The 18,703-nt window shown below is 43.2% G+C and overlaps 1 protein-coding gene across 1 annotated transcript in view; it reads right to left on the bottom strand.

Annotated features, from left to right (window-relative positions):
* cacna1ha (calcium channel, voltage-dependent, T type, alpha 1H subunit a) overlaps nt 1-18,139 on the bottom strand; it is a 131,179-nt gene extending 113,040 nt beyond the window's left edge. The window contains exons 1-2 of the mRNA XM_069675908.1: nt 17,858-18,139; nt 16,382-16,821 (exon numbers count right to left, since the gene is read on the bottom strand). Coding sequence (XP_069532009.1) covers nt 16,382-16,797 — 416 coding nt within the window. The 5' untranslated portion in view covers nt 16,798-16,821; nt 17,858-18,139. The remainder of the gene's footprint in view (nt 1-16,381; nt 16,822-17,857) is intronic.
* Nucleotides 18,140-18,703: the final 564 nt, after the last annotated feature.

The raw sequence follows: 18,703 nt of genomic DNA, 5'->3' as shown, positions 1-18,703 counted from the left end.
TAGTGAGCTGCAACTGAAGCAGTGACTAAAGGAAATATTATAAATTGACACGTTTTAATTTGATACTCTCTCTCTCTCTCTCTCTCTGTCTCCTTCGCTGAGTCACGCTGCGGCTGCAAAGTGTCCCAGTTCGGATTGTTTCTGTGCGAATGTGCAGCGAGAAACGGTTCCTAATGCAGAAACAATACTGCACTTTGCATTCAAAGATGTGACTTAAATGATTTCTTGATAGCTATTTCAAGACAAGAAAACTTGACATGCATTTGCTCAGGTGCCTCTGCAAGAAAGCCAGCAGATATGACGTCTCCTCCTCTGACTCCTCCACGTCTGCGAGTTCACTGTCAGTTCAATCTGGCGCGGGTTACATCCTCCAACGGATATGAAGTCACCCAAAAGAAATCAGATATGAGCAGCCTGAATGCTGGGTCAACATAGTCTCCCCCCCCCCCCCCCCCCCCTGCTCTCTCTCTATCTCTCCCTCTTTGTTTTATGTAGTCAGGCAGGTGCTGCATCGCTCCGCCGCCACCTCCGACAGCGACTATTTCAGAGTTCAGCGGCAGATTTGGGAGCTCAGTGAAGTCTCAACATCCCCCCTCTCATGCGAGAAACATCTCATTGCGTTCATAGCTACTTTGAAATGTGTGACACCAAAGTAAAACACGCACACACGTTTTCTGCACTCACACACACACATATTGCAAGACACACAGAGCCTTAATTTACCCTTTATTCCCCTCCCCCTCTTTCTGTCTCTCACTAAAATAGTCATAAATAATATAGCTATTGACTCAGCAGTCAAACACACACACACACACACACACAGCCCCCTCCCCAATGCTCCAATGTGCAGCAGTGCTGTTCTGTTGCCTAGAAACCAGGTAGAGTTTCTAGTAAGAGCCTATTCGCTGAGAGAATCCCACTGTCCTACACTTCTCCCTCAACGTCTTTTGCGCACACACGCACACACACACGCACACACACACGCACACACACGGGGCTAAAACTGCAAAACACGGCGGTTTGAAGTTGCTTTCATTAAATCCAGCACATGCACTTTTCTGCAACCGTCAACCTTCAATCATCACTCCGCCGTAAAAAACTAGGTTGCTGTAACTCTTTTTTTCCCCCCTCTCACACTACACTTTTCTGCACACCTTTGCACGCTCTGTCTTTCTCTGTTTCACACACACACACACACGTTTACTCCGCTGCGTACGGGCCCATTTTGTAGACAAAGCAGGGACACGTGCCGCAGAGCAGCGAGAGGAAGAGAAGCAGAGCGAAGAGGCTGCAGTTTCTCACATCCCTACGGAGACTCGGTTAAGTATCAGGCTGTATCCATTAAACGCGAGTGCTGTAAAGGCATCTCTTTTACTACATATGGAACACGCAGACGCGCACTCGCACAAAGGCGGGTGAGCCGAGAAGTTTGGAGCTGCACATTTGAGACAATAGGCGGCCGTAAAACACACATTTCACCGCTTTAACGCTTTAAATTTAACGAAAAAAATCAAGAAAACTTCCTAAAAAAATAACCCCCCAAGTCTGCCTCCACTCAGTATGTTTCCTCAGGAGTGCATTACGGCGACATCAAATAAGCTGGAAGAAAAATGGCCGCTCTTTGTTAGCATCAAACGAGGCCTTGGCTGCACAAACTTACACACAGATGCTAAAACATTGCAGCGATCTGATCTCTCTCTCTCTCTCTCTCTCTCTTTTTTGCACTCACACACTGTACTGTGGCTGGCTGCATTGCCATGACAACCTAGTGCAAGATGCTGATGGGTTTCCCAGATCTTTTATTTATTCATCCATCTCTGCATTACTGTTTCATACTACGACGCGCACGCAGATGTGCACCTAGCATGTGTGCATCCATGCATGCATTCCTACCAACATGCTAACGCCCCTTGTGCACAAGCCGGTTTGATCATCAGAGGAGGATTCTGTGTCTGTGAAGTGTCCGTCTGCGGGGAAGAATGTGTGTGTGTTAGTTTCTGTCATTCCAGCCATCTTTCAGACAGTAATGTGATCAGCAGCAGCGTCAGGGCGTCTGTGTTATTCATGTGGAGCTTGACTGAAAGGAAACAGCTCAGAACGGCAGGGAGCACACACACACACACACACACACACACACACACACACACACACACACACACACAAATGCAGCACAAACGCACGCACCGACAACAACAACAAAAAAAGCTAATTAGGAGTAGCAGCGCAGCTACTTAACAGCAAACGCAACACGGCATTATGACCTAAAAACATAACTGAATACTAAACACCCTCGTTGAGGAGACGGAGCTCCAGCCGCCAGGGAGGGTCCACTGACGAGCTCAACCCAGGCGCGATGCGCCATCCCTGGGGAGCCCTGAGCCGCTGACCCCACTCCCCCACCCCTTCCTTCCAGCTCCTCCTCCGGCGAAAGAAATGCATTATCGCCTTTTTCACGTTATTTCTCACTTCTTAAGGATCCTAGCGGGCGTGTGTGTGTGTGTGAGCGTGTGTGCGATTACACCTGCTGACTCTCTGTCTACAGTCTGGATAAATCCACTCTCTCTGAACTCTCCTCCCCCTACAGCTCGACCCCTTGACCACCGAAACATCACGCTCCAACACACGCTCGTGCCTATAAATCAATACAGCCTGGGAGTCCGTCCGAATCAAACGCTAAGATGTCGAGAGCAGCGGTGGGAGACGGGAAGAAATATCATGTTTTCATTTGCAAAAACAGGTCCTGTGTGCAGCCAATGCATTTTTCACACTGCAGTACACATAAGTGATCCCTGCCGCCAACAGAGCCACATAAAAAGACACTAAAATAGAAGGAATTTTACAAGGGCTTTGGTGCATTAGCAGTCAGGGCTCGTGCATCTTTTAGCGGCAGGAGAAGGCAAAGAAATGAGAGGAGAAACAAAGAACGAGCGCACGTTACTCAGCTGCAGCTTTTTTTGGAGAGAGAGAGAGAGAGAGAGCGGGGACAGAGGTGGGGGAGGATGGGGTTCTGGTTGAGAGAGAGTAGTTGTGTCTTGAGGACAAGGGGAAAGCTGCTGCATCTTCACTGCAGAGCGGATAAAGATAATAAAAAAGCACAATAGAGCCGGAGAGAGCCGAGAGGTACACACTCGTCACTCATGCTTTTTGATTGGACGAACACCGTGTCCAATTGTCGGACAGGAGCGCCGTGGTGAAGTACACACAGGATAGATTGGATTTAAATGACCAATTTCTTGCTTTTCACTTCACACTGTGTTCCATGACCCCCTCTCTCTTCGTACTGATCCTCCTTTTTCTTCCTTTCCTTCTGTTTGTTCTTGCTTTGACTTTTAAGTCCGACTTCCTGCTCTCCTTCCACCTCCTGTCTGCTCTCTTTGTCTGTTTTCTATCCCGGACTTCCTTCATCTTTGTCTGAATTTTCTCGCCTTTTTTTTTTTTCCTTTTAGTGTCATCCATCCATCCTTGTCTCTCCCTTGCTTCCTCTGTCCTTTTCCAGCCTACCTACCACCTGCTGCATGCACCAGCTCTCCCAGCATTACAATGTGAATTCTGACCGAGAGGAAACTCTGTCGCCTTTTTCTGTGTCGATTCCGACGACGAGAGTGACAAAGCGGGTTTATGATGGTGGGCTGATTCTTGGAAAAGCAGAATTCACTTCTAGACCAGCATCAACACGATGCGTCGCCATGGCAACAGCCACCGAAAAAGCCCTCCCTTTGGTTAGGGAGGGCCAATCAGGGTTGCACTTCCACTCCAGGGAAAGTTGAGCGACAGCTCCCACATACACAGATATATGTCTATCCCTTCTTTATTTACTAGCTTTACTTTTTAATGTTCTTTAATTGTATTTTAAAATAATTTTTGCCTGAACTATATTCTACTATTTTCTTTTAAAACCTGCTGATTTTTCAGACCTTTTTGAAGCACTTTAATTTTGCTCTATCAATTCTATCTGTCACATCAGGCAATTTTTTTTATTCTAACTTCTTTCCTGTATTTTTTATTGGTCAAACACTGAAGTCAGATGTCAGAAAGGCCGAATTAAAGCAGCAAACCACAGTGAACACGAGCATCTGATAGGAGCAGGATGCTGGTATGTCTAGCCATGCTCATCGCTGGCAGGTGAAAACAGGCGTCTGGCAGCACCATGTGTCACAGAGGTGGCGCATGTCTGTCTGCAGCTCCCCCCCCAGGGTCAAATGTGCTGTTAGCGGTGACAAGGACTGTAGTAAATAAAGCCAAAGGAATAAACCCAGGACAGAAAGGATCTGTGCGACAGTTCAGACAGCAGAGGGATGTTCAGGAACTCAATATTCTGCTCCTTAAACAGATCAACCCTCTGACCCTGAACACCAGCAGCCACCAGCATCTCTCAGATTGACCTTTGACACAACAGAGAGATCAGTATGCTCTGATGAATAGCGACCTGGCTGGCAGAATGCTCTATGAATAAAAAAGAAGCCAACACAATAAGACGATTCTCAAGTGAGTTTGGTTTGTACAGCACAGCAGCCGGTTAGCTTAGCATGCCAAAAGATCAATTAGGGGTTAGCTAGCCTGGTTCTGCCAAGCACATTATTCCTTGTTGAATCAACCATAACGTAATGGGGTTGCTAGGTTAAAAACCTCACTGTAAATACTTAAAATATGCTTCTCTTAGCAAAGAAAAAGTCAAAAACATCCTAATTTGGCTATTGTGTTAATCAGGGACCTTTAGCGACAAGCAAAGCTAGGCTAAAAAGCTGCTAATGTAGTCTAATGTTCAGCATACATGTACTAGCAAATGAGCACCAAAACCCATATCATTTTTCAAATCTGTTTGGCTTTAACAAACAAAGTATATTGTCCAAATCAGGGAGCTTAAGCGACAGGCTAAGCTAGGCTAAAAAGTTGCTAAAGTAGCCAAATGTTTAGCATGCATAATAAATGACCCCCAAAACCCATATTATTTTTCAAATCTGTTTGGCTTTAACAAAGCATATTGTGTTAATCAGAGTTAAAGAAGTGAGCTAAGCTAGGCTAAGAAGCTGCTAATGTAGCTTAATGTTTCGCGTACATATACTAACAAATGACCCCCACAAACCTTATTATTTTTTATATTTGTTTGACTTTAACAAAGTACATTGTGTTAATCAGGGAGCTTAAGACACAAGCTAAGCTAGGCTTAAAAGCTGCTAATGTAACCTAATGTTTAGTGTACATATACTAGCAAATGACCCCCACAAACCATATTATTTTTCAAATTTGTTTGGCTTTAACAAGGTATATTGTTTCAATCGGGGAGCTTAAGAGGCAAGCTAAGCTAGCTAAAAAGCTTCTAATGTAGCTAAATGCTTAGCGAACATACTGTGGTATCAATCTTCTCATTTAACTGAAATGCTTTAGCACATTGAGGAAGATGTTGAACTATAGATTTAATCATAACACACCAAAACATGACCTATAACCTTTTGTATGTCACAGTGTAAATATACAAAAACAAATGTAATGTAACCCGGACCCAACCATGGCCCGCCAGTCACAGTATTTCTGCCAATACTGCTGGTGGGTTCCACAGCTTCACAGCCATCATCTGGCCGACACAAACATAAACACACCAAATTAAGACACACACACACGCACGCACACACGCGCACACACACACACATATTCTGATGTGCTTTGTGGAGTGAGACACTCGGGGCTTGAGGCATGAGAGGGTCACTGCCTAAACACATGGCGCCCGTGTGAATGCACACAAACACACACATATTGCTTAGTATACACACACACACACACTCTGCGTTTACACACATAAAAGTCAGCGCTATTAGTTCCAGATCATTTTGCGAAGCACTCTGTAAACAGTGAGCCTGGGGATAAACAGAGATCCTACTGTACTGGAAGTAATCCCAGGACACACACACCTTAACACCCAGTGCACACGAACGCCTGACCAGCCCACACAAACACATGTATACAAATGCACAAATAGGCTTGCATGCAGCTTTCGAAGATACCTGGAGGGCCAACAAACAGTATTACACCTAAATGCCATTTGTTCAATAAAAAATATAAGAATAATACAATATTATCCTTATTCAATATCCAGTAACTTTGTTTGATCTCCGAAATTAAGCAACAGTCAATAGTCAATAACAACAGTCCAAAATATGCAAAACTTTTGCTCTAAAAATAAAAGTATGACTCCAAAGAATTGTGCAAAGTGAAGAACAACCATCATAAATTACAATAAAATTTATACTTTCATTTTGAAAGTTACTCCCCAATGTTTCAGAAGCAATGTGAGATGTGTGTGGCATGTTTTGTCTTAACAGGAAGTCCATCCATCCATTTTTTTCCGCTTACCCGGGGTCAGGTCGCAGAAAGTAAGGCCAGGCGTCCCTCTCCTTAGCAACATTTTCCAGCTCCTCCTTGGGGATCCCGAGGTGTTCCCAGGCCAGGTGGGATATATAACCCCCCAGCGGGCTCTGGGTCTACCCCGGAGAACCATCTCAACTGGCCCCTTTCGATGCCAAGGAGTAGCGGCTGTAGTCCGAGTTCCCTCTTGATGTCTGCGCTCTTCACCTGATCTCTAATGCTGCGTTCCAGACAACTCGAAAGTCGAGTTTTTCCGACCTCCGACTAGAAAAATTGCTATGGAACGCCATTCACAGTCGGAGTTCCTACTTGTGAACTCAGGGCAGATTCATCTACCCAGACTTCACAGTTCGGAAGTTGGAAATTTCTACTGGGAAGTTCTCGAGTTCCCAGTTGTCTGGAATGCAGCATAAGGCTGAGCCTAACTTCCCTGCGGAGGAAACTCATTTCGGCCGCTTGTATGCGCGATCTCATTCACTCTGTCACCACCAAAAGCTCATGACCACAGGTGAGGGTTGGAACGTAAGATCAACTGTTAAATTGAGAGCTTCCCCTTACGGGTCAGCTCCTTCTTTACCATGACGGTCCGGTACAACGCATACATCTGTCAATCTCACGATCCATTTTACCCTCACTCGTGAACAAGACCCCGGGATACTGGAACTCCCTCATTGGCCAATCCCACTGGGAACCATGGCCTCGGACAAGGCGGTGCTGACATTCATCCCAACTGCTTCGCACTCAGCTGCCAACCGCCCCATTGACTGCTGGAGGTTTAACAGGAAGTAGGGTACTTATTTTATTTAACGACCTTAACTGTGATTGATGCGTGACTGAGCGAGCTTTGCTTCCTCTTTCCTCGAGGGAAATAAGACTTATATGAGAGATCCTCTGAATGCCTTCTTCTTCTACAATTGCAGACATTTGTGTTTATGCATGCATGTTTTTTGCAGACATACTGTATGGAAATTATAGGAGCGGCAGCTTGTAATAAAATTCCCTGGAAGAGTGCTCCTTTTCCTTTAAAGAACACGAAGCAGAATAAGACTCACACCGCATAAACTGCACACATACACACAAACACACAGGCATGACTGTGCAGGGTGTGCCAGGGATGGCTACGTCAGAGAGACAGGATCCCTCTTTCTCTGCAGCGATGGACACCTCATGACCCCCCAATCTGCTGCTATCATGAGCACAGGCCAAATATAATAACTCACAAAACACACAAACACACACACACTGACTGCTCGGTATAAATACAGTGAGACGAGCTCTGAAACTGGCAGAGATAGAGATCCTTCGAAGCCTGTCTGCGTCTGATAAAAAAACACACACACACACACACACCTCAGGATGCTGTCTGAGTGGCAGTAGGAGAAGGACAACCTGCTGACATCAAGGCTAACTCTCTTTATCCGTCGCACAGCAGCGATAAAGTCACATAAACACACACACACACACACACACACACACACACACACACACGACGGAGACAGAGAATGAGAAATGACATCACTGTGGGAGCCGGAGGAAGTGGACGTTTTAAACTTCCTGCCCTTAAGACGGAGATTTTTAGGGGTCACTATCACTGCTAGAAAATAGAGGTAGGGGGGAAAACGATCGTAGTATCGAAGTATCGTGTTTGCTCCCTTTTGAATACATTTTTTGTACACTGATTTTGAGATTTTGAGATTTTAGATTATTTTTAGAAACAGCCGAACGGAGCGTTTCTGTGTCAACTGGTGCAGCTCTTCCAGACTTTACGCCACTGTTTCAGCAGACACGGAAACATATTATTTTTCCTTGTTTAACATCACTTGCCCTTAACCCAAAATGCCTCCCAACATCCGATGACGAGCCATTTCTGGGGGGCCAGCTCTTCGTCTCTGTTCAGACGTTTGACCTTTGTTTCTCTCGACCGGTCTCTGTTTCACTCCAAACTGCCGCTGCAAGGTCGGCGCTCATGACAGGACATGCCAGCTCCCCTAAAAGTGAACCCAAAACCTCACGATCGCCCCCTGGTGGAGTGGCTGTTAGTTTAGGGAACGCTTGATTTAATATGCAGCAGAGCGGAAGGAGCATTTTATACGGCAATAATGCCGTCAATCATGTTTAATCAATTGTGGGAGGCCAAAATTGTGATCGGGATTAATATTCGACTAATGCAGCCCGAGTATAAAGTCCCTGAAATTTTATGCTTGGAAGTTTTCCCCTGGTTTAGAGTTAAAAAACAACCAAAAATGAATAAATCTAGATATCTTGTCGCAAGACTTATAGAAAACTAAAACCGTAAGAACACTTAAAACTACTATGAGGGACTATTTTGTGTCAATTTCGGTGACCCCTGAAGACGACGCTGTACACGCGTTGATCTTATCCTTCACATGCATCAGCAGTATACTCTCATAGAAAATACTCCTGCTGTCTTTTACAGTGAAATATATCACTCACTGTGAGTCTTTTCCATGGAATGTGTAAACAAAGGCACTTCCTGTCTAAATCCCTTCGTTGGAATCCAACCAGATGGCAGCAGTTACAGCTAAAACATAGATATACCTACGATAAATATATTGTTTGCTCTTGAAGCTCATATGGGGGCATCAGTGTTAATTTTAGCCGGTATCATCACCAGTTTTAAATTGCGATACGTATCGAATCTTCACCCACATATCGTGGTAATATCGTTTCGAGCATATCGTCCCGGCCCTTTAAGAAGCCCCTTTAAGCAGCGATGCCTCTTTTTATCTTAAAATCAACACTTATTCAGGCTACATTTTAATGACATTCTTCATGCTAGAGATATTCACTTTGATTATCTTTAACAGCTTCCAGTCTGTCTCCAATTTCACACAACTTGTTGATAGTCTGAATCATGTGGCTTGAAAAATCCCTGACATTTAATATATTTTTAATCACTTGAATAGGCTTAGAATAAAAAAATCCAACACGGCAGGTTGACTGGTCTGACTAACGGAGACAGATAGCATGATGAACCCACTTATCTGTAATTGATTAACCTTGTCTGGAGCATGAATCTGATCGAATCAGTTTGTTATCTTGTGACCGTTTTACGGGAGGTGCCAGCGCTGAAAGACATGATTCAGGTGAAATGTATTGCTCTACATTATCTGGTGGATTGAGTTATTGAGATATTCTTAAAGGATCGCACGCACAGGTGGTTTCGTGTGTGTTAGCCTGTGAACTAGCAGTTGAGTTAAAGTCATTGCCGCTGATTTTATTGCTTTAAAAAAACAAACCAAAGCTTAAAAAAAAATCAATTTTATAATATTTTTGCTTAAAAACACACATTACACAATCAATACTATCAAACTATCAAAACTTTCAACTCGCCACTAAATTAGACTTTGAAAGAATATAAAGTGCTTGAGATTTGTAACTTTCACAAGAAACAAGTCTATTTTTGCCCCTGTAAGGTTTTTGACACTCAATCTACCTCTTTCTGTGGTTTGTTTAATTATATTTGACAGCAACAGGCACAAAAAACTTCTTAACTATGATTTATGAGACACACAAAGATGTCTCTAGTGCTATCAAAGGCATGAACAAAAACATCCTTACCAAGAAGCATGGTTTTCACCTCAAAGTGCTCCTTGTTTAAAACAACAGCCAATAAAAAAATCCATGCCTGCTTCAGCTTTTCTTTGTACCATAAGGCTGGAGGGTGAAGAGCAAAGCAGTAAAGAAAATAGATAACTACACTAGCCCGCGGCTGCAGCTCGAACAGATGCGTGTATTTCTCTGGGCTTCCTGAGATGTTTATGGGAGGACAAGAGAGCAGGGCGGCTGATCAATAATGAGCATAATAAACATGATGGATGAGAAACGCTGCACGCTGAAATGTCAGACTGGTAATTGTGAGCAACTGTTGACCTGTTTTTATTGTCACATGTGGTTACAGCAGTAGCTCCTAAAATACAGAGGATATCTTTTAATGCACGTGGACCTGGACACACAGGGATCGGGATTTAATACAAATGCTGTTCAGCGATCAAGACGGCCCGGGTGTTGAAAAAATGTTTTGGTTTTTTTTAACTTTTTTTTTTCTTTTTAATTTTTTTTACTTTTGTCCTTTTTTTTTAGACTTTTTTTCTTTTTAATTCTTTTTACTTTTGTTCTTATTTAAATTCTTTTTCTATTCAATTTTTTTTAACTTTTGTTCTTTTCCCCATTTTTAATCTTTTAAGATTTGTAACTTTTGCCCTTTTTAAAAAAAAAATTGACTTTTTTTCTTTTTCTTTTTTGTCCTTTTTTGGGAGGACAGTGAGAGGTAGACATGCACCAAAGGGCCCCGAGTTGGAGTCGAACCAGCCGATGCTCGTTGTCTGTACATGGGACGTCTGCTCTACCAACTGAGCTAAATCGGCGCGCCCCTGTTTGGGGATTTGATAAACTTGATTTAGATGCAAACTTTTCAACATAACTTTATCCGGACTACCAGTTCTCTAAATGGGAGTACATCACCCCATGAAAAACAGATTGAAAAGCAAGATTGGACAAAACTAAACTTCAATGTTCAGTTTCTTTTAAAACATCAGATTTTCTTCAGACCAACAACCAATAAATAAAAACACACAAAAAAGTTAAAGTGATATAACAAACAAACCCGGGACGCTCAGTAACACAATGGTACCCCATCCAAAACCAATTAACTTTTTACTAACTTACTTTTATTAACGACGGGGCCGGCCACTTCACTCGAGGAAAGGTAAAGCTGTTAAAAGTAAAAGTCTGCAACTATTTATCTTTATCTATCCGTCTCTCCTTTCCAGGCACACACTTCGGCCATTGTGTGCATGCCTTTGTGTGCTTGAGTGGCAGAGCATTTACGCTGCGAATAATATTTACATAGTCCACTGTGGACCACCAACCCTGCAATGCTTACACAGTGTATCCCTGCACACACACCCACACACTCACTCAGACACATGAAACAAAGAGCTGTCCAGAGAGATCTGCTCTTATGACATAACCTGGCTCCACTCTTGAACAAGCAGTTACAGTGCGATGCTCGGCATGTGACAGCGTGTGTGTCTTATTCATTAGCCATGCTCTCTTAGTACAAACAGTCCTCCTGTCGCCAGACAGTAACACGTTTTATAAAGAGAACTCAGCTGGAAGTGAGAGATGTTATGAGGACACAAGTGGGGAAAAGCACATGTACTGGCCAGAGGTGCATCTGCTTCATACTTCAGTAGTAAACCTCTGCAGTATTATCCCTGCTACAGTGCTGTGAACAAAACAGACATAATGTAATGCAACAGTAACATCTGTCAAGCCATATGTGTTTAAGTCTACGTGTCCAACTGGATCATTTTTAGAACTTATCCCTCTCCTGCCCTCGTCTGACTGCTATAATTTAGGGTTTTACACCAGAGCCGTACTAGCATTGGAAATGCCTACAGTACAGCCGAAAAATGCTGAATCTGGTGGTCTGTGTTAGCGATAGTGTAATTTGTTAGCCCCAAGTAAAACTGTCTTGATTCCACTGAAAACGTTTCTTCTTTGCTGCTCAAAAACAGCACACACAAAAACACAGCTAGCTGCGCTCTACTGCCACCATGGAGGTATTATGGCTGCCACCAGAACAGCTACTGTTTTAGAGTAGCAAAGAAGAACTGTAGCACACAACGACAATGTTGCGCTAGCAGAGAATGTAATGGTAGTCAGAGCAATGAATTAAGCACTTTCATGTCAAAAACCAGTGCTTTATAGACACTTTGGTGGACACAGCGGGTCGGACAGGCTGTAAGCCAAGCTGCCGCTAATGCTAGCTTACGTTAGCCAATGTTAAAGTTGCTTAGCTTGTTTGTAGGCGCTCTGCTTGTATTTTAGGTTAGCATTCCTCTATAGTTTGTCATTCCAGAGATGTTTAAGGAGCAGAATTATACGCAGACATTTCCTTCTCTTCAAAACAAATTAACCTGGAAATTAAAACCAGAAAGAAGACTAAATTAAGCAGCTTCGCGCTAAAAATCAGGGTCTCTCCAACACTCTTAAGCAGACACAAGTAAGAAAGATGCTCATCTGGCGTAAAAAAAATCTTCTCCAGATGGAGTTGTTATCAATTCCTGGATCAATTTATGTTTGTTGTTTCTCACTTACTTACAACTAGTCCACCAAATCAAATCAAATTCTCTGTCATACCTTCTCTGAGCCAGGTGAAACAATAATGATGGCATCACATCCATACAGGGTTAACAGTATACAGCTTTAACTCTTGAACCAGTAACAAATCAGTATTCAGAACTCAAGTTCAAAAAGACAATTCAAAATTTTGTATCTAAACTTTGAAACATTTAAACACCTTCAGTTCTTGTATGTGAGCTCCAGCATGTGAGAGAAGAAGCCTGGCGAGAGTCCCTGCCACTTCATGCTGTGTTCATTGTAAAACAGCCAACAAGATGTGCATTTGTATTATTTCCAAAGTGCCTGCGCAGGTCTGCCAATTCAATCCCCTCTCAATTATTCTCAACTTGGATGCAACTGCTCATACTGCCTCCCTGAATTGTGTAATATACTTACTTCACCAAGTCCACCTGTTCTGTAAGAGAGCAGCACATGACGCTCATTCTAATGGCTGGGTTTAATGGCTATATTGAGCTGTATGGAGATAACACTGTGATCCCCAAAGGGAAATTCCCTTTTGAAAACAGAAACCTTGAAGCTGGTTCAGATGCTTTGTTCTGCTCAGGGACATTCGATGGAGAAGATAATGGCTGACGTGGCAGTTTTAGTCCCCGACCAGTAGTTTTATGACGGTGTTTGTGACCACAAGGCCTTTTCTTCGAGACAACAATACTTTCAAACTCGAATTACAGACTGGGAGAATTCAGTGTGAAAGATGAGGGCGTTAAACAGAAAGGTCAGAAAAAAATAGCTGATATATCCATAACAGATATTTTTAAACTGCTTACATATCAATGTCTGTACTGGCCTCAAAAATCTAATATCAGCCGGGCTACCATCTGTAGGATGCAGCTCCTTTGAAGCTTGACCCATATTAGGGATTTAAAGTCTGGGTATCTTGGTCTCTGCTGCACCGATATGACCATATCATCGGGGATTGCAGAGGGCGTGACAGAGCATGTCTTAAAAGAAGTTTCTTCCCTGACAGAAGCAGTTTAGCAAAGCCAGGTAGCATCAGAGCCACCTTCAACCATTTTTTTAAGGGAGGGTCAGGAGGAAGACGCTCAGACAGACAATCATCCAACTTGTAACTGCATCACTGTGACGGTTTGAATGTGTTATGAATCATCAAATTGCCTTCCTAGAGCTGACAATCTTTGTGAGAAGAGAGAAGTAAATACATCTTCTACACAGCATGTGGAAACAGCTGAATGTGTGTTGAATTTGAGTCCGGGAGAAATGTCCCTACGGGGACAATATCGTATCATATCGTATCGCATCGTACCGTATCATACCGTACCGTATCATACCGTGCCGCATCGTATCGTACCACATCATACCGTATCGTATCGTACCGTATCGTACCGTACCGTATCGTATCTTACCGTATTGTACTGTAACGTACCGTATCGTACTGTGTTGTACCATACCTTATCGTAACGTGTCGTACTGTATCGTATTGTACTGTATCGTACTGTATTGTGCCATATCGTATCGTACCATATCGTATCATACTGTATCGCATCATATCATACCGTATTGTACTGCATCATACAATATCGTATCATACTGTATCGTATCGTACTGTGTCATATCATATCGTACTGTATCGCATCTTACCCTGTCGTATCATACTGTATCGCATCGTACTGTGTCATATCGTATCATACATTAAACAAGCTGTATTTACCTGTCTAGAATATATATTTCCTCCCAAACTTTATCAGATTCACTTCCAAAGGATTCCATTACCTTAAGCCAGTAAAAACACACACAAACTCCCACTCACACACAAGATACCAAAACATAATTCAGCCCACGGCAGAAGAAATCCAGGGGGTATGAGGAGAGAGGATAAGTTTTCATAATTTCGGTTGTATTTTTATTCTCTCGGCACACTGCTTATTAGATTCCAGGTACACAGGAATGCACTTATCAAATAAATATGACTCAGGTCCGGATTTTGTTTTAACACCGCCCACCTTCACGCATCAGAAAAGAAAAATATTGCAGTGGTTCATCTTCAAGTTCTTTTCATAGGGCTTAGATTTGGATGCACATAATGTTCTTTTTCATCTCTGCTCCAGTGTGTTAAAACATCCCACAGATGAAAATTATCCAGGCAGGATGTTCGGCTCAGGGGTAATAATAGATACTAAGACAGACATGAGCAGCTAAAAATGCATTTCACTTGGACTATTTGGCATCTTTGCATAGAATTAAAATGAATGATTTTAAGCACAAAATGGCTGCCAGAAGAAGAGGCTGTAACCCCAAAGATAGAACTGAACCTGCATAGGTAAAAGTGATTAATGACGGGAATCTGTAAACAAAGAGGGCAGGTACCTCTGAATCATCTGACAGCAGATTCATTTAAGACAAACACAGGTATAGTAAAGTACCAAGTCAACAAATCAAAGCACAGTTCTCCCTGCTGAATACTAAAACACATTCAGTGGAAAGATGTTCCCAAATGAAACCAGGAAGAAGCATGATTCCCCGCAGAATTAAAAGGTCAAACTTGACATAAAGCTTGGTTTGCTTTTTTACGTATATTAATGATGACAATGTCTCAATGCAAACATGTGTACAACTAATATTCTTACACCAACAGCCGGTCTACACTTGGGTAACTAGTCGCAAACAGTTTGCCCAGGAACACGAATGCTGTTTTAATGTGTTGTTATCTGAGTGGACATTCTTTCAGCAGCCTAAAAGCTCTGTCTGTTCACATGGCGGCCACGTCCCTTTGATATCACTCTCAGGGTGGAAAGCTCAAATAGTGTTATAAAAGTTGACTGCTCCTATTTCAGGTCGTAAGTCTTGCCAACATCAGGAATTGGACCATCGTTATTATTTCGCCACCTCCTGATTGATAAACAGCTGACATGAAAATGGATTATAAAAGTCAAGCAGCCATATTTCAAGTAAAAACAACATGTTTGATAACCCTACCGTCAGACAACAGCTAACGCTAGCATTTAATGACTTCCTAGCTAACATTACCGTTAGCTAAATATTCACATCCTCCTATCATATCGTGCTCATATCATATTACAACCCTTTCAAATGTTAGCAATAAGCTATCTAACGTTAATACTAGCTAGGAAGGGCTGTTTGCTAACTTTAGCTGTTGTCTGAGGCTAGCTAATGCGGTATGAAATATGTTGTTTAGACTTGAAATATGGCCAATGTCCCTTCAGATTTTCACATGATGACATGATGTAAGGTTTATATGATTTACAACCTGCAGTATGACATCAGCATTTAAGCTTCCCACCCTGAGAGTAGCATCAGAGGAAAATAGCTGTCGTTTGAATCCTTAGAGGCCACACTGCTGTTTCACCGAAGACGCACCAATGGGAGTTGGCTTTACCAACAAAATGACCATTCCACTGGGATTTTTTTGTAAGCAAAGACCAGTACGCATCATTAAAATCCAAAAATATCAAGCTAGTGTAAGAGAGAAACTCAGTAAACCAAGCTCAAGACAGCTGCAGCAAGACCTACATGTTATTCCTACAGCTTCAGAGTTCATTAGTAATTTGACATGCATAAACAATGGCATAAGCACCAGTGTGGAGCCTGGTAATGGTGCTTGTTTAGTCTGAAGGAATTAGGAATTACGACTGCTAGCATTACACGGCTAATGCAAAGCTTTTAAAAAGCTACAACAATCAACTGGCAAACTATGAAACAGCTGGCTACATCAGGTGTAGGCAAGTTTTTGGACTTCAAAGCATTTGACTCACATACCTTTAAATCAAGGGATACATGTGAGCTTAGCATCGCTTACACATACAGGAAGTAAGGACATGTTAAGTCTTACCAGGAGTCCGTCGGTTAGATTTCCAGTGTATGAAAAGGATATGGGTTACAGACGACTCGTAGACACCAGTTGCGAGGCCTTGTTGTTTGCTTTAAGCAGAAGAAGGCCACCGGGGCCAGAGCCGGGTACGGCTGCTGCTCGTCCTCCTCCGAGACACAATCTGGATCCCGAATGGGAGCAATGATTCGAACTCCCAATTGCGGTCGAACTTCCAGCTCAGGCTCCTGGTCTTCATGCTCCTCAACCTCAGGACTCCAGTCTCCTCCACTGCTGCTCCTTGTCTTCCTCTCCATCTCCTCCTCTTCCTCATCACTGCCTCCTCCAGGGCCGAAATCCTGGCCCGGGGCGTCCGTCCTGTAGGGCGTCTGTATGGCGAGCCTCACCTCCTCGTGCACCTCCTCCTGCTCCTGCCCCTCCGGCGGGTACTCAAAGCGCGCTCTCCCCTCGCCATCAGTCATGATAGAGCATCAGGCAGAGCCACTCTGGATGGGAGGTCAGAGGGAGAGAGGTTAGGGAGAGGTTGGAGGTGGGAGGGGTCGACAGTGCGATGGGAGGGGCAGAGACAGAGGTGGAGGAGAGAATATTTTGTAAAGATGCAGAGAAACATTTGCAGGAGAAGGAGCGGTGAAGAGGTGAAAGTCAACTCAGCGAAGAGCGGTTGGAGACAGATCGCACAATGAGCCAAACAATCATCTCTCAGCGGCAAAAGCGCTCGCTTGCATCAATTTTGACGATTTGTAATGTCTGTTTAGTAACCTGACAGCTGAAACACTTCCTCTTTATGACCCTAATTTCCTAAATTAACCATCCCTGTGATAGAGATCACTGAGAATCTGTGCTGGAACATCAAATAAATATTGAGCGAACATGATATGAGAGAGGAATTAGAAATGTATCCATTATGATGGTTTCAGAAGCTTTGTGAGAGGTGCAGAATTATATTGTGATATTATGGGAACAGTTTTTTTTCACTCTGTCTCCTCGCTCTTCCTGTTGCTATGTGATTGAACAGATGGACTGCTCTGTCTCTGGTCTACTGGAGGTTTTTTAGCCCACACCACGCAATGGTGGGCAGGGAATGCGCAAAAAAAGAGAAGAAAAAAAAACACAAACAATAAATGCCACACTAATCCTGATTATTTAAAAAAGTCGACTAACATCGAGAACGAAACATTAGTCATCATAATCCAGCTAACAGACTTTTCTCTTTTTAAGGGCTTTTTGTAATGGGCTTTGTTGACCATCGCTCTGCGTTGTGCGAGACGAGCGCTTCTCTCCGTTGTGAGCCTGACAAAGGGGGAGAAATGTTGAACATGCTCGCAGCAGAATAAAGGTTGAAAAGTACTTAAGGATTTCAAACAGTGCCAAAGGCGATAAAAAGAAACGCCTGAGGGAATAATGGAGCGCGCGCCACCTGTGTTTTGTCTTCTCCGGCTGTAAAAAGTGGACTCAATCCTGCACTCGGTAGATATTTGAACATTACAGGAAAACAGAGAAACTTTATTCTTTTTAAATTACCTTATCGAGACGGAATCGGAAGTTCCCATGAGCATGATCCGTGACTTTCCGTGTTTTTAGCGCACCCAGCCTTTCTCAGCAACCCGGAGCTTTCCTTTCCTCTCTTCTCGCTCCTTAAAAAAAATCTCCTCACTTCTTCTGTTTCCCACACATCAAAGGTATTCCGTTGGAAAAATCACTGGAAGAAGTAATCAAAGAATCGCTCAAAAGTGGTCTTGATTTGCGCGTTCGGTTACATCTATCCACATCCATGCATCCATCCATCCGTCCATCCTCGCTGAGGTGTTGGTTACGCAGCGTGGAGCGGAGATGCGCGCGGGAGGGTCGGGCCGTGTGTGTGTGTGTGTATGTGTGTTTGTGTGAGGCTCCGTGGATGATCTGACACGGAAAAACTTGGCAGAGGACCCGGGAGCCCTGACACGTGACGTGATGCCGGGCTACAGGGACGCACAGTGGGAGACACACAAACGCGCGCGCACGCCCCACGATATTTCATGCATCACCATGCAGTCAGCAGATAATGGAAATGGTATGAATCATATATTAGCCCGTGTTTTCCGTGGGCACGAGCACAGAAACTCGAGGAGCCATTTTTATTATCATTCATATCATAAGTGGCCTATAAATAATAGTCTATTGTTGTTGTTATTCTATGATATTCTGTTATATAAAGCCTGTGATATAATGCGCTTACATATAAACTCTATAAAAAGGTACAGTAAGGGAGGTTAATTATGTTTTCAGTTACAAATAATGTTAATAGTTAATATCTGTTGGGCTGAGTTGTCAAAGATAGAAAAAAAAAGGGGGAGTTTGAACATTGGCCACTGTTTTAACTGCAGGATG

This window comes from Semicossyphus pulcher, unplaced genomic scaffold (assembly GCF_022749685.1).
Source record: "Semicossyphus pulcher isolate SPU_LCO1_2020_fin unplaced genomic scaffold, fSemPul1.0.p SCAF_25, whole genome shotgun sequence".
In the NCBI taxonomy this organism is placed as follows: domain Eukaryota; kingdom Metazoa; phylum Chordata; class Actinopteri; order Labriformes; family Labridae; genus Semicossyphus; species Semicossyphus pulcher.
Note: the sequence above shows the minus strand (reverse complement) of the source record. Positions and strands in the feature narration are given on the sequence as shown.